General features: G+C 52.7%; 2 protein-coding genes across 9 annotated transcripts in view; both read left to right on the forward strand.

Moving 5' to 3' along the window:
* The window catches only part of VAV2 (vav guanine nucleotide exchange factor 2), a 77,337-nt gene extending 65,788 nt beyond the window's left edge, over positions 1–11,549 (forward strand). For 3 of the 8 annotated variants that reach the window (XM_073640785.1, XM_073640782.1, XM_073640786.1), the window contains exons 22-28: positions 87–124; positions 201–317; positions 572–659; positions 745–859; positions 1,331–1,417; positions 2,442–2,596; positions 11,253–11,549. In XM_073640785.1, the coding sequence (XP_073496886.1) occupies positions 87–124; positions 201–317; positions 572–659; positions 745–859; positions 1,331–1,417; positions 2,442–2,596; positions 11,253–11,300 (648 nt within the window). In that variant the 3' untranslated portion in view covers positions 11,301–11,549. Of the gene's footprint in view, positions 1–86; positions 125–200; positions 318–571; positions 660–744; positions 860–1,330; positions 1,418–2,441; positions 2,597–11,252 lie in introns of those variants that run through there. The other 5 variants (XM_073640787.1, XM_073640788.1, XM_073640783.1 and 2 more) reach the window with 4 other exon arrangements.
* A 3,401-nt stretch (positions 11,550–14,950) lies between these two features.
* B3GALT9 (beta-1,3-galactosyltransferase 9) lies at positions 14,951–17,741 on the forward strand. Its single transcript, XM_073637862.1, has one exon. It carries the CDS (start codon positions 15,413–15,415, stop codon positions 16,550–16,552), a length of 1,140 nt encoding a protein of 379 aa, XP_073493963.1. The 5' UTR covers positions 14,951–15,412; the 3' UTR covers positions 16,553–17,741.
* Positions 17,742–18,671: the final 930 nt, after the last annotated feature.

Below are 18,671 nucleotides of genomic sequence, written 5' to 3' on the forward strand. Positions count from 1 at the left end.
CTGTGCTGCCAGTGACAGCAGTGATCTGACAACTAGAGGAGTAAAACCACCATCATTTACTAATCTAACGTTTCTGTATGTTGCAGCAGCCAGTGAACCGCACCGATTACAGCAGATACCCCTGGTAGGTGTCCACCCTGCTAAAGCGCTGGGGTCTTGCTGATGGCGCCTCACTGCTCACACATTGTTGTGTCTCCCAGGTTTGCAGGGAACGTGGAGCGGCCACAAGCTGACAACCTCCTAAAGTCCCATCTGAGCGGAACGTACCTCATCCGGGAGCGGCCGGCTGAAGCCGAGCGATTCGCCATCAGCATCAAGTACGAGGCTCAGTGCAATCTTGGGTGGTGTCGGTTGTCCTAAGGCGGCAGTCCAAGACCCTATGGGCAGTGCCACAACAACCTGACACACAGCCTATTCTGCAGCCACCACTAGGGGCGCTCCAGTCTCTGCAGCCCCTGAGGTTGGAGATCTGACAATAGGATCTGCTTTTGTGATCTCGGTGCCAGGCTGAGGATGATGATGGTGGTGGTAGTCTCCAGAATTTCTTCCATTTTGCTTTCTCTCCTCTCAGATTCAATGATGAAGTAAAACACATAAAGGTGGTGGAGAAGGACAGCTGGATCCACATCACTGAAGCCAAGAAGTTTGAGAGTTTACTGGTACGTGCCACCCCCTGTCAGCAGGAGGGTGATGGCTGCAGTGATCGGAGGGGACCAGTAGCTGACGTGTGCTGATGTTTTGTAGGAACTGGTGGAGTATTACCAGACGCATTCACTGAAGGAAAGCTTCAAGCAGCTGGACACCACCTTAAAGTATCCGTATAAACTGCAGAAGACGCGCAGTTCCCCTAGATCGCCAGGTGAGAGCGGCGCCCCCCCTTCACCCCCCGTCTTCTGGTACTTATGGCGTACCCACTGCGTTTACCAGCGGAACAGACCCGTGTGTAGGTCACACCATTCACTTCTCTGGGGGCCTGCTCGGGCAGTGATTTTCAGAACTACCATAGAAGTGAATGGAGAGGACAGATCCCATCTCTGAGAACCCCCATCTGACATTGGGGGGCTTATATCCTGTGGATAATCCAAAGTCCGAGCGCAGGATGGGGTCGCTGGTGGTCAGCCTTACATTAACCCTTTGCCTGACTCACCACAGATTTTCTTCTGTCAGGTTCTGACCCTAATGTACTACAAGTCCCAGCAGCCTGTTCAGGTGCCTTTTATTTGCTCTGATTTGTAATGTGCCCTCCCTGCAGTTAACCCTTCCTGCTCTGACATGTCTTCTCTTTTTCTTTTGCTCTCCTACCTTCACGTTTTCTCTGACCTCTCTGCAGCCTCCTGTGCTTCCTACAACTTTTCTTTTCTCAGTCCTCAGGGTCTCAACTTTCCCTGTCAGAACCCGTCCACACCCTTCTGGTCAGGTACTGCCACCATAGACTGCACCCAGCCACAGCGTCACCTGCTGCATGACATAGTGTGTGACGCCGCGCACAGAATTCCGCTTAAAGGGCCGGCGCAGACTTCTGTACACAAAGCTTTATCACTGTGTAGCGAGGTCCTGCTCAGAACATTTAGAATTTTTAAAGCCAGAGGTTACAAGAAAGGAATCCAAGTCCTGCTTACACAGCTGAGCGTTTGTCACTGTGCATCAGTGCAAACGATCCTCCATGTTCCAGACCTTTTCATTACACAGTGAAGATTATTACATGAGCCCTTTTAGCCCAGTGGCTGCAGCCTCAACAGACATCATGGCGGCCTTTACTGGGCTGATTGGTGCCTAGGCTTTTGTCAAAGCAGCTGTTGCCGTCACCCTGTGCTGTCATTTTTATTTAAAGGGTTATTTAGTCTCTAGTGTTCATGGCTCAGAAGGGAATAACTGCGCCATCTGCAGGGTATGGAGTAGTTCAGCTGCGTTGGCTGTTTCTGTAGTTGCGCCTCCTATGGCAGCCGGTTTTCACAGCTCGGTCATGAACGCTGTTGCTAGAGTAGCTCTTCCATATAATCCACCGGCTCCATCATCACTGTGCCCTCCATAGATGTGTGCAGGGCGACTCTGGGGCATACGTCCTGCTGCATGAAGGGTAATGGATTGGGGGTGCATGTCTGGTCGCCTCACCTCCTACCTGAGATGACGCTCATCCGTCCGTCTCGTCGCTCTCATCTTCATTGTCGCATCTTAGTTACAGTCCCCCCGGACAACAGACGGGGGCGAATTTACCTGCAGTGTGGGGGAGGGTACAGCACTAGAATCGTCTGCTGAACGTCCTTCCAGGAATCCGCCATTTTCCATAGTTTTCCTCCACACCTGTCATTCATCTTCCATAAGCACATGGCCGCCATCTTGTTAGCTGGTCTCGGTATTCAGTCTAATCAGGTTTGGTAACCGGTCTTTTTGGGGTGTCCCGTCCTTGTAGTAACTCCACCCCCTTTTTCTCTTCTGCACAGTTTTCACGCCACGTCCTGTAGGAACCGCTGTTGCCAGGTACAACTTTGCAGCCAGAGACATGAGGGAGCTCTCGCTGCGGGAAGGAGATGTGGTGAAAATCTACAGCCGGATAGGAGGGGATCAGGGATGGTGGAAAGGCGAGACGAACGGAAAAGTGCGTATTCTGATCCTCCAGGGCCGTGTATTGTGTGGCCACAGAATGAATGAGATTTCTGTAATGTGCTGCACAACCTCCGGGTCACAGATCCGCCCCAGAGACTTGCAGGGGGTTTCCATCACATCACACTGATGACCTATCCATCGCATAGGTCCCGACTATCAGATCAGGGGTCCGATGCCTCTAGCTGCTACAACACGTGGAACGGAGCTGCAGAGCCCAACTCCATGCATTGCGCAGCGGCCAAAGTGGGTACCCGCAGTGCCCAACTCCATGCATTGTGCAGTGGCCGACGTGGGTTCCCACAGAGCCCAACTCCATGCAGTGCGCAGCAGCCAAAATGGGACCCCACAGAGCCCAACTCCATGCAGTGCACAGCGGCCAAAATGGGACCCCACAGAGCCCAACTGCATGGAGTGCGCAGCGGTCGACATGGGTCCCCACAGAGCCCAACTCCATGCAGTGCGCAGCGGCCGACGTGGGTCCCCACAGAGCCCAACTCCATGCAGTGCGCAGCGGCCAAAGTGGGTACCCGCAGTGCCCGACGTGGGTCCCCACAGAGCCCAACTCCATGCAGTGCGCAGCTCCCGACGTGGGTACCCGCAGTGCCCAACTCCATGCAGTGTGCAGTGGCCGACGTGGGTCCCCACAGAGCCCAACTCCATGCAGTGCGCAGAAGCCAAAATGGGACCCCACAGAGCCCAACTCCATGCAGTGCACAGCGGCCAAAATGGGACCCCACAGAGCCCAACTCCATGCAGTGCGCAGCGGTCGACGTGGGTCCCCACAGAGCCCAACTCCATGCAGTGCGCAGCGGCCGACGTGGGTCCCCACAGAGCCCAACTCCATGCAGTGCGCAGCGCCCGACGTGGGTCCCCACAGAGCCCAACTCCATGCAGTGCGCAGCGGCCAAAGTGGGTACCCGCAGTGCCCAACTCCATGCAGTGTGCAGTGGCCGACGTGGGTCCCCACAGAGCCCAACTCCATGCAGTGTGCAGTGGCCGACGTGGGTCCCCACAGAGCCCAACTCCATGCAGTGCGCAGAAGCCAAAATGGGACCCCACAGAGCCCAACTCCATGCAGTGCACAGCGGCCAAAATGGGACCCCACAGAGCCCAACTGCATGGAGTGTGCAGCGGTCGACGTGGGTCCCCACAGAGCCCAACTGCATGGAGTGTGCAGCGGTCGACGTGGGTCCCCACAGAGCCCAACTCCATGCAGTGCGCAGCGGCCGACGTGGGTCCCCACAGAGCCCAACTCCATGCAGTGCGCAGCGCCCGACGTGGGTCCCCACAGAGCCCAACTCCATGCAGTGCGCAGCGGCCAAAGTGGGTACCCGCAGTGCCCGACGTGGGTCCCCACAGAGCCCAACTCCATGCAGTGTGCAGTGGCCGACGTGGGTCCCCACAGAGCCCAACTCCATGCAGTGTGCAGTGGCCGACGTGGGTCCCCACAGAGCCCAACTCCATGCAGTGCGCAGAAGCCAAAATGGGACCCCACAGAGCCCAACTCCATGCAGTGCACAGCGGCCAAAATGGGACCCCACAGAGCCCAACTGCATGGAGTGTGCAGCGGTCGACGTGGGTCCCCACAGAGCCCAACTCCATGCAGTGCGCAGCGGCCGACGTGGGTCCCCACAGAGCCCAACTCCATGCAGTGCGCAGCGGCCAAAGTGGGTACCCGCAGTGCCCGACGTGGGTCCCCACAGAGCCCAACTCCATGCAGTGCGCAGCTGCCAAAATGGGACCCCACAGAGCCCAACTCCATGCAGTGCACAGCGGCCAAAATGGGACCCCACAGAGCCCAACTGCATGGAGTGTGCAGCGGTCGACGTGGGTCCCCACAGAGCCCAACTCCTTGCAGTGCGCAGCGGCCGACGTGGGTCCCCACAGAGCCCAACTCCATGCAGTGCGCAGCGGCCAAAGTGGGTACCCGCAGTGCCCAACTCCATGCAGTGTGCAGTGGCCGACGTGGGTCCCCACAGAGCCCAACTCCATGCAGTGCGCAGCAGCCAAAATGGGACCGCACAGAGCCCAACTCCATGCAGTGCGCAGCTGCCAAAATGGGACCTCACAGAGCCCAACTCCATGCAGTGCGCAGCGGCCAAAATGGGACCTCACAGAGCCCAACTCCATGCAGTGCACAGCGGCCAAAATGGGACCCCACAGAGCCCAACTGCATGGAGTGTGCAGCGGTCGACGTGGGTCCCCACAGAGCCCAACTGCATGGAGTGTGCAGCGGTCGACGTGGGTCCCCACAGAGCCCAACTCCATGCAGTGCGCAGCGGCCGACGTGGGTCCCCACAGAGCCCAACTCCATGCAGTGCGCAGCGCCCGACGTGGGTCCCCACAGAGCCCAACTCCATGCAGTGCGCAGCGGCCAAAGTGGGTACCCGCAGTGCCCAACTCCATGCAGTGTGCAGTGGCCGACGTGGGTCCCCACAGAGCCCAACTCCATGCAGTGTGCAGTGGCCGACGTGGGTCCCCACAGAGCCCAACTCCATGCAGTGCGCAGAAGCCAAAATGGGACCCCACAGAGCCCAACTCCATGCAGTGCACAGCGGCCAAAATGGGACCCCACAGAGCCCAACTGCATGGAGTGTGCAGCGGTCGACGTGGGTCCCCACAGAGCCCAACTCCATGCAGTGCGCAGCGGCCGACGTGGGTCCCCACAGAGCCCAACTCCATGCAGTGCGCAGCGCCCGACGTGGGTACCCGCAGTGCCCGACGTGGGTCCCCACAGAGCCCAACTCCATGCAGTGCGCAGCTGCCAAAATGGGACCCCACAGAGCCCAACTCCATGCAGTGCACAGCGGCCAAAATGGGACCCCACAGAGCCCAACTGCATGGAGTGTGCAGCGGTCGACGTGGGTCCCCACAGAGCCCAACTCCTTGCAGTGCGCAGCGGCCGACGTGGGTCCCCACAGAGCCCAACTCCATGCAGTGCGCAGCGGCCAAAGTGGGTACCCGCAGTGCCCAACTCCATGCAGTGTGCAGTGGCCGACGTGGGTCCCCACAGAGCCCAACTCCATGCAGTGCGCAGCAGCCAAAATGGGACCGCACAGAGCCCAACTCCATGCAGTGCGCAGCTGCCAAAATGGGACCTCACAGAGCCCAACTCCATGCAGTGCGCAGCGGCCAAAATGGGACCTCACAGAGCCCAACTCCATGCAGTGCGCAGTGGCCAAAATGAGATCTCACAGAGCCCAACTCCATGCAGTGTGCAGTGGCCAAAATGGGACCTCACAGAGCCCAACTCCATGCAGTGCACAGCGGCCGGCACGGGGCCCCGCAGAGCCGATCCTACTCAGCACTTCTGCCATTGTAATCATTAAGGTGTTCAAAACAAGCTACATCTCTTATTAAAGATTTTCTCCATCCTCAGGAGCAGCGGGTTCTCAATTCTATGCTTCATGGCTTGTCCAGGTTACCAACCACCTCTGCAGTCTCAGTGGTGGCTGGCTTCCTAGGAAAGCAGCGCCTGCATGGTGTTTGCCTTTGTGCAGTGGAGCGACCAAGCTGCTGCCCTTAGCTGTCAATCTGCAGGAGCGGACTGTCCTCCAGGAGGCAGAGGAGCAGAGCAGCTGGGAGCAACATCCCTTTAACAACTTAAGAAACCAGGAGTTTTTAGTTTCATTTTTTATTTTTCTGTTGCTCTGGTACTATGAGGACGGTGATGACAGCAGACGATGGACTGGAAAATGTGTCAATGGAAAAAAAAAATAACAATTCTGCTGTTTTTTGGGTTTTGTTTATATGGCGCTTGTTGCGTTGCCATTTTTTTAAGAGCTGGAACCTCTTTGATTTTTCCATCCTTGCGGGGAATTAATGCCAGTTTGTGGTACATACGACATTTTGATCGATTTTGAGCAGTGACTGAGAAATGGCAATGCTGGTGTTCCAATTTTTTTTTGTTTTTTTGGTATTTAACATGCGATTTAAATTTTGTTAGTTTGGACACAATGAACTCAAAAGTTTATTTCATTAAATGTTTTAATTTTTTTATTTCAGTATGGAAAAAGGGGCAAATTTAAACTGTTGTTATTTGACATAAGCCTCACAGGTGGTCCAAGATGACGAACTATGAGCGTCCCACAATCATCTCGCTGTAAGCAGATGCGCACACCGGCAATGGCATAATTTAAATGCTGCGTTCAGATATTGACAGTGGCATTTACCTTATTTTTCGGACTATAAGACGTGGCAGGAGCCGCGGCTGTGGCTACACTGTGCGCGCTATTAAGGACAGAATAGTCACTGCTCCCCACGCCAATAGTCCCGGCATGTGGGGCAGTGACTATTCATGCAGCTCATCGCATTGTGTGAGGGCGCATGGCAGTGATGTCATGCGCGGCTCAAACGGTGAGATCAGTGCTGGCAGCAGAACGGGAAGCAGCGCTGGAGCAGAGAGGGAGGTGAGTAATATTGTTTGTTTGTTTTGTTGCAGCGTGAGGGTGGTGCCATGCATACCAGGATGAGGGGTGAGGGGGCCATGCATACCAGGAAGAGGGGTGGGGTGAGGGGTACCATGCATACCGGGATGAGGGTTGCCATGCATATCAGGATGAGAGGTTCCATGCATACCAGGAAGAGGGATGAGGGGTGGGTGCCATGCATACTGTGATGAGGGGTGGGGTGAGGGGTGCCATGCATACCGGGATGAGGGGTGGGGTGAGGGGTGCCATGCATACCGGGATGAGGGGTGGGGTGAGGGGGCCATGCATACCAGGAAGAGGGGTGGGGTTAGGGGTGCCATGCATACCGGGATGAGGGGTGGGGTGAGGGGGCCATGCATACCAGGAAAAGGGGTGGGGTTAGGGGTGCCATGCATACCGGGATGAGGGGTGGGGTGAGGGGTGCCATGCATATCAGGATGAGGGGTGCCATGCATACCAGGATGAGGGATGGGGTGGGGGGTGCCATGCATACCAGGATCAGGGGTGCCATGCATACCAGGATCAGGGGTGCCACGCATACCAGGATGGAGGATTGGGGTGCCATGCATACCAGGATGGAGGATTGGGGTGCCATGCATACCAGGATGGGGGACCGGGGTGCCATGCATACCAGCATGGAGGATTGGGGTGCCATGCATACCAGGATGGGGGATTGGGGTGCCATCCATATCAGGATGAGAGGTGCCATGCATACCAGGATGAGGGATGAGAGGTGCCATGCATATCAGAACAGGGATGAGAGGTGCCATGCATATCAGGATGAGGGATGAGAGGTGCCATGCATACCAGGATGAGGGATGAGAGGTGCCATGCATACCAGGATGAGGGATGAGAGGTGCCATGCATACCAGGATGAGGGATGAGAGGTGCCATGCAGACCAGGATGGGGGATGAGGGCCACGTATAACAGGAAGGAGGGGGCCATATATACCAGGGTGGGGGATATTAACAGAATTGGGGGACATTACCCCTATAACAGTGTCAAGCAGCAGGCCCCCTCCCCCTTAACAGTGCATCACGACCACATTTTTTGCTTACATTTTTTTTCCCTATTTTCCTCTTCTAAAACCTAGGTGCGTCTTAGTCCAAAAAATACGGAAAATGGTTAAACTGCGCTAATTAGAACAAGCTCCCTCGCTGAAGTTAAGGCAGACACTACTTCTGTAGCACAGCCAGCACCTTGCAATTATGCAGTGGGCTTTGCTCCTCAGTAACCTATTAAAAAACTGTACATTATAGGCCAGAAATGGGTTTTCATAACAATCTGTGTACTCGGGCAGCTTTTATAAGATTGTGCTTGACTTTCCCTCCCCAAGTGGACCAGAGTCTGTGCCACTGTCCCAATGACTGTTACTGACAACAGCGCTGCAGCCAATTACTGAGCAGCTCACGCCATATACACAGGTAGAGCCATTGAGCTGACAGGTTACTACTATCTGCAGCCACAGGCCGAGGGAGAATCAGCGCTGCAGACAATAAGAGGTCGGGGTAGCGAGGGAAGAATCAGTGGCTTGCAGACTATAAGAGGCCGTAGTAGCGGAGGAAGACTTAGTTCTGCAGACGATAAGAGGCCGGGGTAGCAGGGAAGATTCAGCACTGCTGACGATAAAAGGCCAGGGCAGCGGGCAAGAGTCTTCGTGCTGCAGACGATAAGAGGTTGGGGCAGCGGGGGAGACTCAGCGGTGCAGATGATGGTAGAGGCAAGGGCAGAAGGGGAAACTATGTGCGGCAGACGATGAAAGACTGGGGCAGTGGGAGGAGACTTGGAACTGCAGATAACAGAGGCCGGAGAGACCGGGGCAATGGGAAAGACTCTGGACTGCAAATGATAACAGATGCTGGGGTCGGAGGAGACTTTGCGCTATAGACAATGACAGAGGCCGGGGCAGCATGGGAAAGTCGGTGCTGCAGACGATGACAGAGGCCGGGGCAGCATGGGAGAGTCGGTGCTGCAGACGATGACAGAGGCCGGGGCTACCGGGGAGACGCTGCGCTGCAGACAATAAAAGGCCAGGGAAGACCCTGCGCTGCAGACATAACAAAGGCTGGAACAGTGTGGGAAATTCTGCATTGCAGATGAGAAGAGGTCAGGGCCATGGGTGGGAGTTGGTGCTGGACCCTGGGGAGCAGGGCTGTGGAGTCGGTAAGCCAAACCTCCGACTCCTCAATTTCCCTGACCTCCGACTCCCTCATTTATTATTATTTATTTATATAGCACCATTGATACCATGGTGCTGTACATGAGAAGGGGTTACATACCAAATACAGATATCACTTACAGTAAACAAACTAACAATGACCCTGCCTTTGTGGGCTTACATTTTACAGGAATGGGGAAGGAGACAGTAGGTTTTTTTTTGGGGGGGGTCATGTTTTTAAATGTAAGTGATAAATTTACTGTAGTAAAATAATATCAGGCTTTTAATCATTTATTATGATGCAATAATCAAGCTATTTATATAGAACAAAAGGTATATTTATTGGAATACAACTTTAGAACAAAAAAACTTTTGCATATTTATAATTTATTATACACTATGTAGTCAGTGGAAAAAAACAGTTTAACAAAAACGTACTGAATAACATTTGTGCAGTCAATTTGTTCTGAGAAATAGTATCGGTTCATCAGATCCTCCTTCATAGATGGCCTCAAATCTGATCTAATTATTTTAAGGCTAAAGAACAACCTCTCTACACTAACTTGGGTTGGTGGCAAAGCAGTAACCACATGGGCAACATCTCTAACAATTTGAGGGTATAAAGGAATTGCCTCGTGCTCAGTCAGTTTTAATGAACGATTGAACTCTTCTACTTCTTTGAGCAAGTGAAAAATTATGTAATTCCACAATTGCCCCTTTCCAGCACGTCTCTTCAAGATGGAATCAATTTTAGGGGTTCTGGCAGCAATAGCCAATTTCCTCACTTTGCTAATCAGGGTTGCAGCATGTCCTTCTTGCAGACTATCTCTTATTGCCAGCTGCAGCGTTTGCACAACACAGGGTATGTGATGAATAGGAGAGAGGTGTGAAGCAGCTTCAACAAGATCATCTAATTGTAAAGAATCATTCTGCTGTTCTTCTGCAGACAATAAGAGTAATGTATGTTTGTTCCTCCATTATGGGAACAGGACTGTGGCCTTCCATCTTCAACATACTGAATCTGAAATGTTCTTCGAGCTGCTGTTCACCTTCATTATCCTCATTCATCAGTTTAATAGTACTTATCATGTTTGAAGCATTATCAGTTATAATAGCAAGAACCTGTTTTTTTTGTTCTAAATCCTGTTTTCCTGTTGACTCCAGCAGTTCTGAGATGAGTGCAGGCATTCCTTCCCTGTGTGTTTTTTTTTTTCCCCCTTATCTGTAGAGGAGGAGCTTCACTACTTATCATGTACATAAACTGCAGCATACATTCATCTCCACTAAAAGTCTAGACCCTTAGATCAAGAATAGGACAGACATTTATAGGACATTTCATAACTTTCCCAAATTCTTATGAAAAAATATTCCCCACAAACTGCATTGAACTACTGTACCCAATTTATTATATATTTTAGGAGTTGGAGTCGGTCCATTTTATACCGACTTAGCCTCCACCAAAATAGACATTGACTCTGACTCCACAGCCCTGATGGAGAGGGGGAGACATGCAGTTTGTTTTTAGTTACAACAAAGGGCCCGGGTCCAGGGGTTTTTCTGAAAAAGGAAAACCTCCTTGAAGGGGGAATCCTACATTAGTCTGATCTCCCATCTTATCTCAAATCAGGCATGAAAATATGCCACAGCACCAGTGCACCCACTTGACACCCAGCATGGTGTCTTTGTTAATGCCTTTAGTTGGTCCCAGCACCTATGACCCCTTCTACTGTGCCAGATAAAGTCACCACGGGGGAGGGGGGGTCACACTCAGGAGGCACTTATTTATCAGCTCCTTGTATCAGGTAAAAAATGTTTTTACCTGCAGTTGAAGTTAATAAGGCCTGTGCAATCCCATGCAAGGGAAAAACAACTTTGGTTTAGTTGTTTCTCTTACCCAATGTCTGCTTGCTGTCAGTGAATAAGAAAACGTACCCATGCTGCTGTGTGTGTCAGTGCAGGCATCAGTCTGCAGACCAGGAGATGTCTACTTCATACTGATACAGTGTAACAATCCCTCAGCTGTGGCTCCTCTGTAACCCATGGCTCTGTGTCTCTGCAGATCGGCTGGTTCCCCTCCACCTACGTTGAAGAAGAAGGGGTGCAGTGACCCTGGCGGCTACAGATGAAACTTTGCTTCCTTCAGATGTTTGCACAGCAAGGACGTCGTTCCTGTAACGATTCCTCCCAGCGTCTCCGCAGCCCCGGCCCACACGCCTGGGGCGAGGGTCTTCCTCGCTGGTATTACTTGTATATAAGATTTATAATTCTGATGAGCTGCAATGGAAATAAGAGGGACTGTACGAGGAGGGTGAGGGGCTGCGGCTGGTAAAGGGAATTAAAGTCATTCCATTTCTGACATCCGTCTCCTACTAATGAATTGGTGCCGTTCTCTGCCCGCAGTGGCACAGATCACGTCTGCCGCTTGCCTGTTAGCTCTCAGGGTCTCGCATCTCTGCTTGCGCTGCATTTTGAGAGACTTAATGTTGTTTGCTCACAACTGAATACAATTGAATCCAGAGGTACTGCTACTCCCAACATCTCAGCTAGATCAGAGTCTGAACCAATAATGGCAAAATGGGGAGATTTAGTGGGCTGAATGTGCCAGAAATCTGATTTAGGCTTTCTGGGGCACAAACTTTTTCCCGACTTGGTCCCTATTTATTTTGCGCCACATCCAACGAGGGTACGAAGCCCAATATCAGTGATCCGCCTCAGGTTCATGCTGATTGATCAATCTGCCTAATCGGAAAGCTCAGTACTTGTCCAGAAATATACCCCACAATACATCAGGGGACGTGGGTGCAGCTCTAGATGTGACCAGAGCACGGGACATTTTATGGACAGTACCAGATAACTGCTATTTAATATTGAAGCCAAGAGCTAAAGGGGTTTATTGGGCTGAAGCCTGTGATTGGTTACAGTGGTTATGCTATCAGTCACGTGACTGCTGATGTCACACCTACATTGGGGAGTTTATTATTCGAGTCTAGCAGTTGCCGATGGGGAGGAAAGGGTCATTCTTGAAAAAAAAAACGTTAAATTTGTGCTGTACGGCAAACGAAGGGAGGAAACACCAGTCAATATCATATCCGTTCAGAACTGCAAGAGTCAAACATGGCTGACACCTACAAATCTGGTTCTGTAACGTTAAATATTAGATGATGGTGACGGGAGGAACGGACCCCAGAGGCAACACCAAGCCAGGGGTTGCCGTGTCCAGTGAGAGCAGTAGGACTGTCCCTGTGATGAGCAGACACTGCAGGGTCCCAGCGCACCTTCGTCCAAATGTACATTTACTAAAGCTGAGCAAATTCCATATGAATCCCCCCCCCTGCAAGGTTCTGTGATGTCATCAGACGCTACATGTACATGACCCCCGGAGTGACTGCGCCCCCTGCAGGATGCATACATCATAGCAAGTCACAGACAGCGGTGCAGATAATTCCAGCACAACCACAGGAGTAGACTTTTGCTATAAGAAGTCTGTACCTGCTCCTGGGCGCTGGACGAACTATACCAGAGACCATGTGCACACGTTGCATTTTTTTCAGTGCAGAGTTGTCACAAAACCTGAAGAGTTTTCTGATGCCAGCAAAGAGAATGAGAACCCTGAAGTTTCATGCACACGTTGCTTGTGATGTGCAGATATAAATCTGCAGAATGTCAATTCTTCAAGCTTTTTTGCGGCAGATTTCACCCATGGAGGAAAAATCTGCAGCAAAAACGCAAATTTTCATTTTTTCTGCCAAGAGATGCAGAAATTTCTGCACCAACTACTTAACATGTGCGCACACCCTAAGAATTATCAGGTTTTGTTTCTTTCTCTCCTGTACCTCTGAGAATATTGTGCTGGCTCTGGGGTTGCCATGGTAACCTGGACAGACTAATGGCATGGACTTATTTTCTCAAGAACGAAGTGCCAAGGATACCAGCCACCTCTGCAGTCCAGCCTGGCCAGCGAGGAGGCTCGCATCGCTCTGTACTTCTCCCATGCTGCACTGGCCAAACTGCCTCTTCTAGCAGCCGGAGCGCGCACAGTTCTGACTCAAGGCGCGATCATACTGTCAGTCTTCAGGAGTCCACCACCCTCTGCAAGACAGGAAACCAAGAGCCTAGAGTAGCGTGCTCCTGAAAGAGCATCTTCAGACAACACCGCTAAGGAGCAAAGATCTCTTGCCAGGTAAATACATGCTATTGGTGTGTTCATGCTATCATGGCAACCAAGGAGCACTGTTACCATGACTACAGCCATGAAAATCAAAAAAATATTACAATCTAATTCTTCAAGGCAAATCTAGAGTGACATTGATATTTACAGTCCATACACAACACTTGCCCCAAGTCTTGTCATATCCTCAGACCATCCCGGCAGTTTCACGTCTGTCTGATCCTGTCCCGGTGTCTGGTTACCACTGTTAGGTCGGGTGCAGACGGATCAGGTTCTGCAGTAACTTTACCAAGTGAGCGGGGGAAAAGAACAAATTACCCATAGGAAATAATAGTGAATGAGGCGGCAGCGCGAGGAGCAGCACCATGCAGGTGAGCACCCATCGTCCTACTCACTGGCCTTGCTCACTGCATGTGTCCCTCTCATTATCTGGCCTCATTCTCTGCAGGTGTCCTCCCCACTCCACCTGGCCTCACTCTGTGCAGGTTTCCCACCGTACTGCCCCCTCCTCACCCAGTCTCGCTGTCTGCAGGTGTATGCCACCACCCCTCCTCACCTGGCCTCGGTCTCTGCATGTACCCCCCCCATCACTACCCCCTCCTCACTCATGCTCACTCTCTGCAGGTGTTCCCCCTGTCACCTCCTCACCTGGCCTAGTCTCCTAAAAGGGTTTCCTCGCCTCACTCTACAGGTGTCCCTCCCACCACCCCCCTCTTCATCCAGCCTTGCTCTTTGAAAGTGCCCACCGCCACTCCCCTGGCCCCCACCCTCTCTCTTCTCAGGTGTCTCCCCTCCTCACCCGGCCTTGCTCTCTGTAGGTGTCTCCTTGCCCCACCTCGCTCTCTGCAGGTGTCTCCCCTCCTCGCCCGGTCTCGATTTCTGCAAGTGTCTTTTCTCCTCGTCCAACCTTGCTCTCTGGAGGTGTCTCCTCTCCTTGCCTGACCTCGATTTCTGCAGGTGTCGCACCAGCCTCACTCTCTGCAGGTCTCTCCTCTCCTTGCCTGGCCTTGCTTTCTGCAGGTTCTCCCCTCCTCCCCCAGTCTCGATTTCTGCAAGTGTCTTTTCTCCTCTCCTTGCCGGGCCTCGCTCTCTGCAGGTGTCTCCTCTCCTTGCCGGGCCTCGCTCTCTGCAGGTGTCTCCTCTCCTTGCCGGGCCTCGCTCTCTGCAGGTGTCTCCTCTCCTTGCCGGGCCTCGCTCTCTGCAGGTGTCTCCTCTCCTTGCCGGGCCTCGCTCTCTGCAGGTGTCTCCTCTCCTTGCCGGGCCTCGCTCTCTGCAGGTGTCTCCTCTCCTTGCCGGGCCTCGCTCTCTGCAGGTGTCTCCTCTCCTTGCCGGGCCTCGCTCTCTGCAGGTGTCTCCTCTCCTTGCCGGGCCTCGCTCTCTGCAGGTGTCTCCTCTCCTTGCCGGGCCTCGCTCTCTGCAGGTGTCTCCTCTCCTTGCCGGGCCTCGCTCTCTGCAGGTGTCTCCTCTCCTTGCCGGGCCTCGCTCTCTGCAGGTGTCTCCTCTCCTTGCCGGGCCTCGCTCTCTGCAGGTGTCTCCTCTCCTTGCCGGGCCTCGCTCTCTGCAGGTGTCTCCTCTCCTTGCCGGGCCTCGCTCTCTGAGGGGGCCCTTTCCTTGCCGGGCCTCGCTCTCTGCAGGTGTCTCCTCTCCTTGCCGGGCCTCGCTCTCTGCAGGTGTCTCCTCTCCTTGCCGGGCCTCGCTCTCTGCAGGTGTCTCCTCTCCTTGCCTGGCCTCGCTCTCTGCAGGTGTCTCCTCTCCTTGCCCGGCCTTGCTCTCTGCAGGTGTCTCCTCTCCTTGCCCGGCCTCACTCTTTGGAGGTGTCCCCTCACCTTTGCTCCCTCGCTATAGGTCTCCTCACCTGTGCTCGCTCTCTGCAGGCCTCTGCTCCCCCCTCACCTGGCCTAGTTCTCTGCAGGGGTCCCCTGCCACTCTGGTTTCCTACTACTTACCAGACCTTGTTCTCTTCAAGTGCCCCCCCCCCTTCTTAGCTCACCTGCATTTCTGAGGAGTCCCTTCCTCACCCCACCTTGCTGTCAGCAGGTGTAAGTCCAGGCATGGCTCCACCTCAGGTCATCCATAGTCGCCTTATTCTCACCCTGCCTCAATCTCCGCAGGTGTCCTTCTGCCGGCCCCGCACCCATCAGTGCTGCTTCATCCTCATCGTCCTCTTCCACGCTCTGCTGTTCGGCGCTGATCTGATGGAGGAATACTTCCTACGCTCAGCCCCGATCATTTACGAGGATGGAAAGTTTGTGGCGCTGCAGGACCAAGCACAGAGCCTGAACCTGAGTCTGCAGCGTGAGAACATCTCCAGGTCCTATGTCATCAGCAACTCACAGCGCTGCGTGGATCGCAATGTCTTCCTGCTCATGGTCATCTTCAGTTCTCCGGAAAACAGGATGAGACGGGAGAGAATCCGCCAGACCTGGGGGAAGGCAACATGGCTGCAGGGCTTCTGGGTAACGAGAGTGTTCATGCCGGGGAGGCCGCAGAGGCTGACCGCTCAGTACGGCCTCCTGAATGAATATGATCTTCACCAGGACTTGGTGCAGGGACGTTTCCTGGACCCTCACAATGACACGCTGAAGGCAGCGATGATGATGGAGTGGGTTGTGACCTTCTGCCCCGATGCCAGGTTCATCCTGAAAGCGGACGAGTATGTGTTTGTGAATGTGGAGAGCCTGAGCCGTTACCTGCTAGGCCTGGAGCTCCGCACCGGCGATGTATACATGGGGAGAGTAATACACCACGCCCGGCCCGACAGAGACCCCCGCAGTCTGAGCTTCGTCCCCCTGACGTCCTACTCAGAGACCTTCTATCCCGACTACTGCAGCGGCTCTGCCATGGTCATCTCCAAGGGGGTCACTAGGCGGATGTACCTGGTGTCCGCCCAGGTGCCGGTGGCCGTGCCCTCGGAGGTCTTTATTGGCCTCTGTGCCCAGCAGGCCGGAGCGCTCCCTCTCCATAGCTCCCGGTTTTCTGGGCCTCGGCACATCCGATATAACCGGTGCTGTTATCGGATCATCTTCTCATCGTCCGGGATCGGAAACAACGAGATGTCTGCAGTGTGGAGCGACCTGAGTGGGGGACACGGCTGCTCCAAGCTGGAGACTTACTACGGCCTGGTGGTCTGCAAGGTGTGGTCCTACCTGGACAGGGTCAAGTATCATGGCTCGGAGGAGGACGGGATCTGATCTTTCTATGGAGATTGCAACATCCCACACAGGATGTGATAAGGTGGTGGCGCTGCCTTCTGGACAATGATGGAAATGTGGGCTCAATACTGGCCAATGCAGCTCCGAAAAGATCTCCTCTCCTCTACTGCCCAGTGCTACACGCATCACCTCTCCGGTCACATCCAGAGCGGCAACTGGTCACCTCTCCAGTCACATCCAGAGCTGCAATTGGTCACCTCTCCGGTCACATTCAGAGCTGCAACTGGGCACTTCTCCGGTCACATCCAGAGCTGAAACTGGTCATCTCTCTGGTCACATCCAGGAGCTGCAATTGATCACCTCTTCGATCACATCCAGAGAGGCAACTGGTCACCTCTCTGGTCACATCCAGGAGCTGCAATTGGTCACCTCTCCGGTCACATCCAGAGCTGCAATTGGTCACCTCTCCGGTCACATTCAGAGCTGCAACTGGTCACTTCTCCGGTCACATCCAGAGCTGCAACTGGTCACTTCTCCGGTCACATCCAGAGCTGCAACTGGTAATCTCTCTGGTCACATCCAGAGCTGCAATTGGTCACCTCTTCGATCACAGCCAGAGCTGCAATTGGTCACCTCTTCGATCACATCCAGAGCAGCAACTCGTCACATTTTATACTCCAGTTACACCCAGAGATGCAACACATCCCATCTTATACACCAGTCACAGCCCGAGTTGCAATCACATCATATCTGACACTATAGTCACACCCAGAGCTGCAGTCACTATTCTGCTCTGACTGGAAGACGAGACATGATGTAACAGCAGAATAGTGACTGCAGCTCTGGCTGTGACTGGAGGATAAGACATGATGTAATGGATGCAATACAGCAAAAGAAAGATTTCCTTCCTGCCCTTGGGTGCGGTGGATATTTTGGGAACAGGTTGGCGCACTCTGTGATCTGGTGTGAGATAAATGTGATAATTGGGCAGTCATTATTTGAGTCGCGGCAGCTTCATTCCCCATAATAAGTAATTAATTGTGCGGTCTCCCGGGATGAGATCATGACCCGTCAGCGGCGCCTCATCTGTACACATGAATTATACATCTGTATCACTATACCGTGCGGCTCAGGTGACTGCCTCATCCCCCGAGATTTTGTGCTTTTTGTACAATTTGTTGTCATAGTATCAGACCACGGAGAAGAGTGATTTATAATAAATACAGTCAGTCATATCTGATATTATACTCCTACAGTCATGATTTAACAGCAGAATGGTGACTGCAGCTCTGGAGGTGCCTAAAGGATAAGACATGATGTAAGTGCTGCAACACCGCAAAAGAAAGATTTACAAAATTACTCAGTCACAGGTCCTGAACTGTACTGCTTTTTCCCCAGGCGCCGGTACGTGTCACACTGATGACACACGGATGTGATTCGTGTGTCATTGGTGTGCACATGTGCAGGATTGTTTTGCTGCCCGTGCTGCTGGTAAAAATTGGACAAGTCAGCGTGTTTTGCACACGGACACATGGTCCGTGGAAACACACTGACATGTGCGCAGACACATTAATTTGAATGGGTCTATGTGTGTCAGTGTCTCCGGTGCGTGTGGAATCTGTCACCACACATACTAGAGACACTGATGTGTGAAGGATGCCTTAGGTGGACATTTGCTGTTCTCTGTGTGACTCTCCTGGAATTACTGTAGTAGACCGCTATACTGCTCATGTTGATATCTATAAATAAATGCTGAACTGATAATCTAACCATAAAACTTATCTGAATGCACAGGAGGTATAACAAATGGAGGGATTTGGAGAAAAGAGTAAATCATCAGTTACTTTTACCAAATGCAATGCTTCCAAAAATATAACTACAGTAATACAGCCACTGTGTACAAGACTATAACTACTATAATACTGCCCCCTATGTACAAGACTATAACTACTATAATACTGCCCCCTATGTACAAGAATATACTATAATACTGCCCCCTATGTACAAGAATATACTATAATATTGCCCCCTTTGTACAATTATATAACTACTATAATACTGCTCCTATGTACAAGACTATAACTACTATAATACTGCCCCCTATATACAAGAATATAACATCTATAATACTGCTCCTATGTACAGGAATATAACTACA

The sequence above is a fragment of the Phyllobates terribilis genome, unplaced genomic scaffold (assembly GCF_046119375.1).
Source record: "Phyllobates terribilis strain yellow unplaced genomic scaffold, ASM4611937v1 Scaffold_7__3_contigs__length_470593459, whole genome shotgun sequence".
NCBI classification, from domain to species: Eukaryota; Metazoa; Chordata; class Amphibia; order Anura; family Dendrobatidae; genus Phyllobates; species Phyllobates terribilis.

Coding starts and splice junctions, on each gene's coding strand:
- B3GALT9 (XM_073637862.1), top strand. CDS start 15,413: ATGGCTCCACCTCAGGTCATCCATAGTCGCCTTATTCTCACCCTGCCT.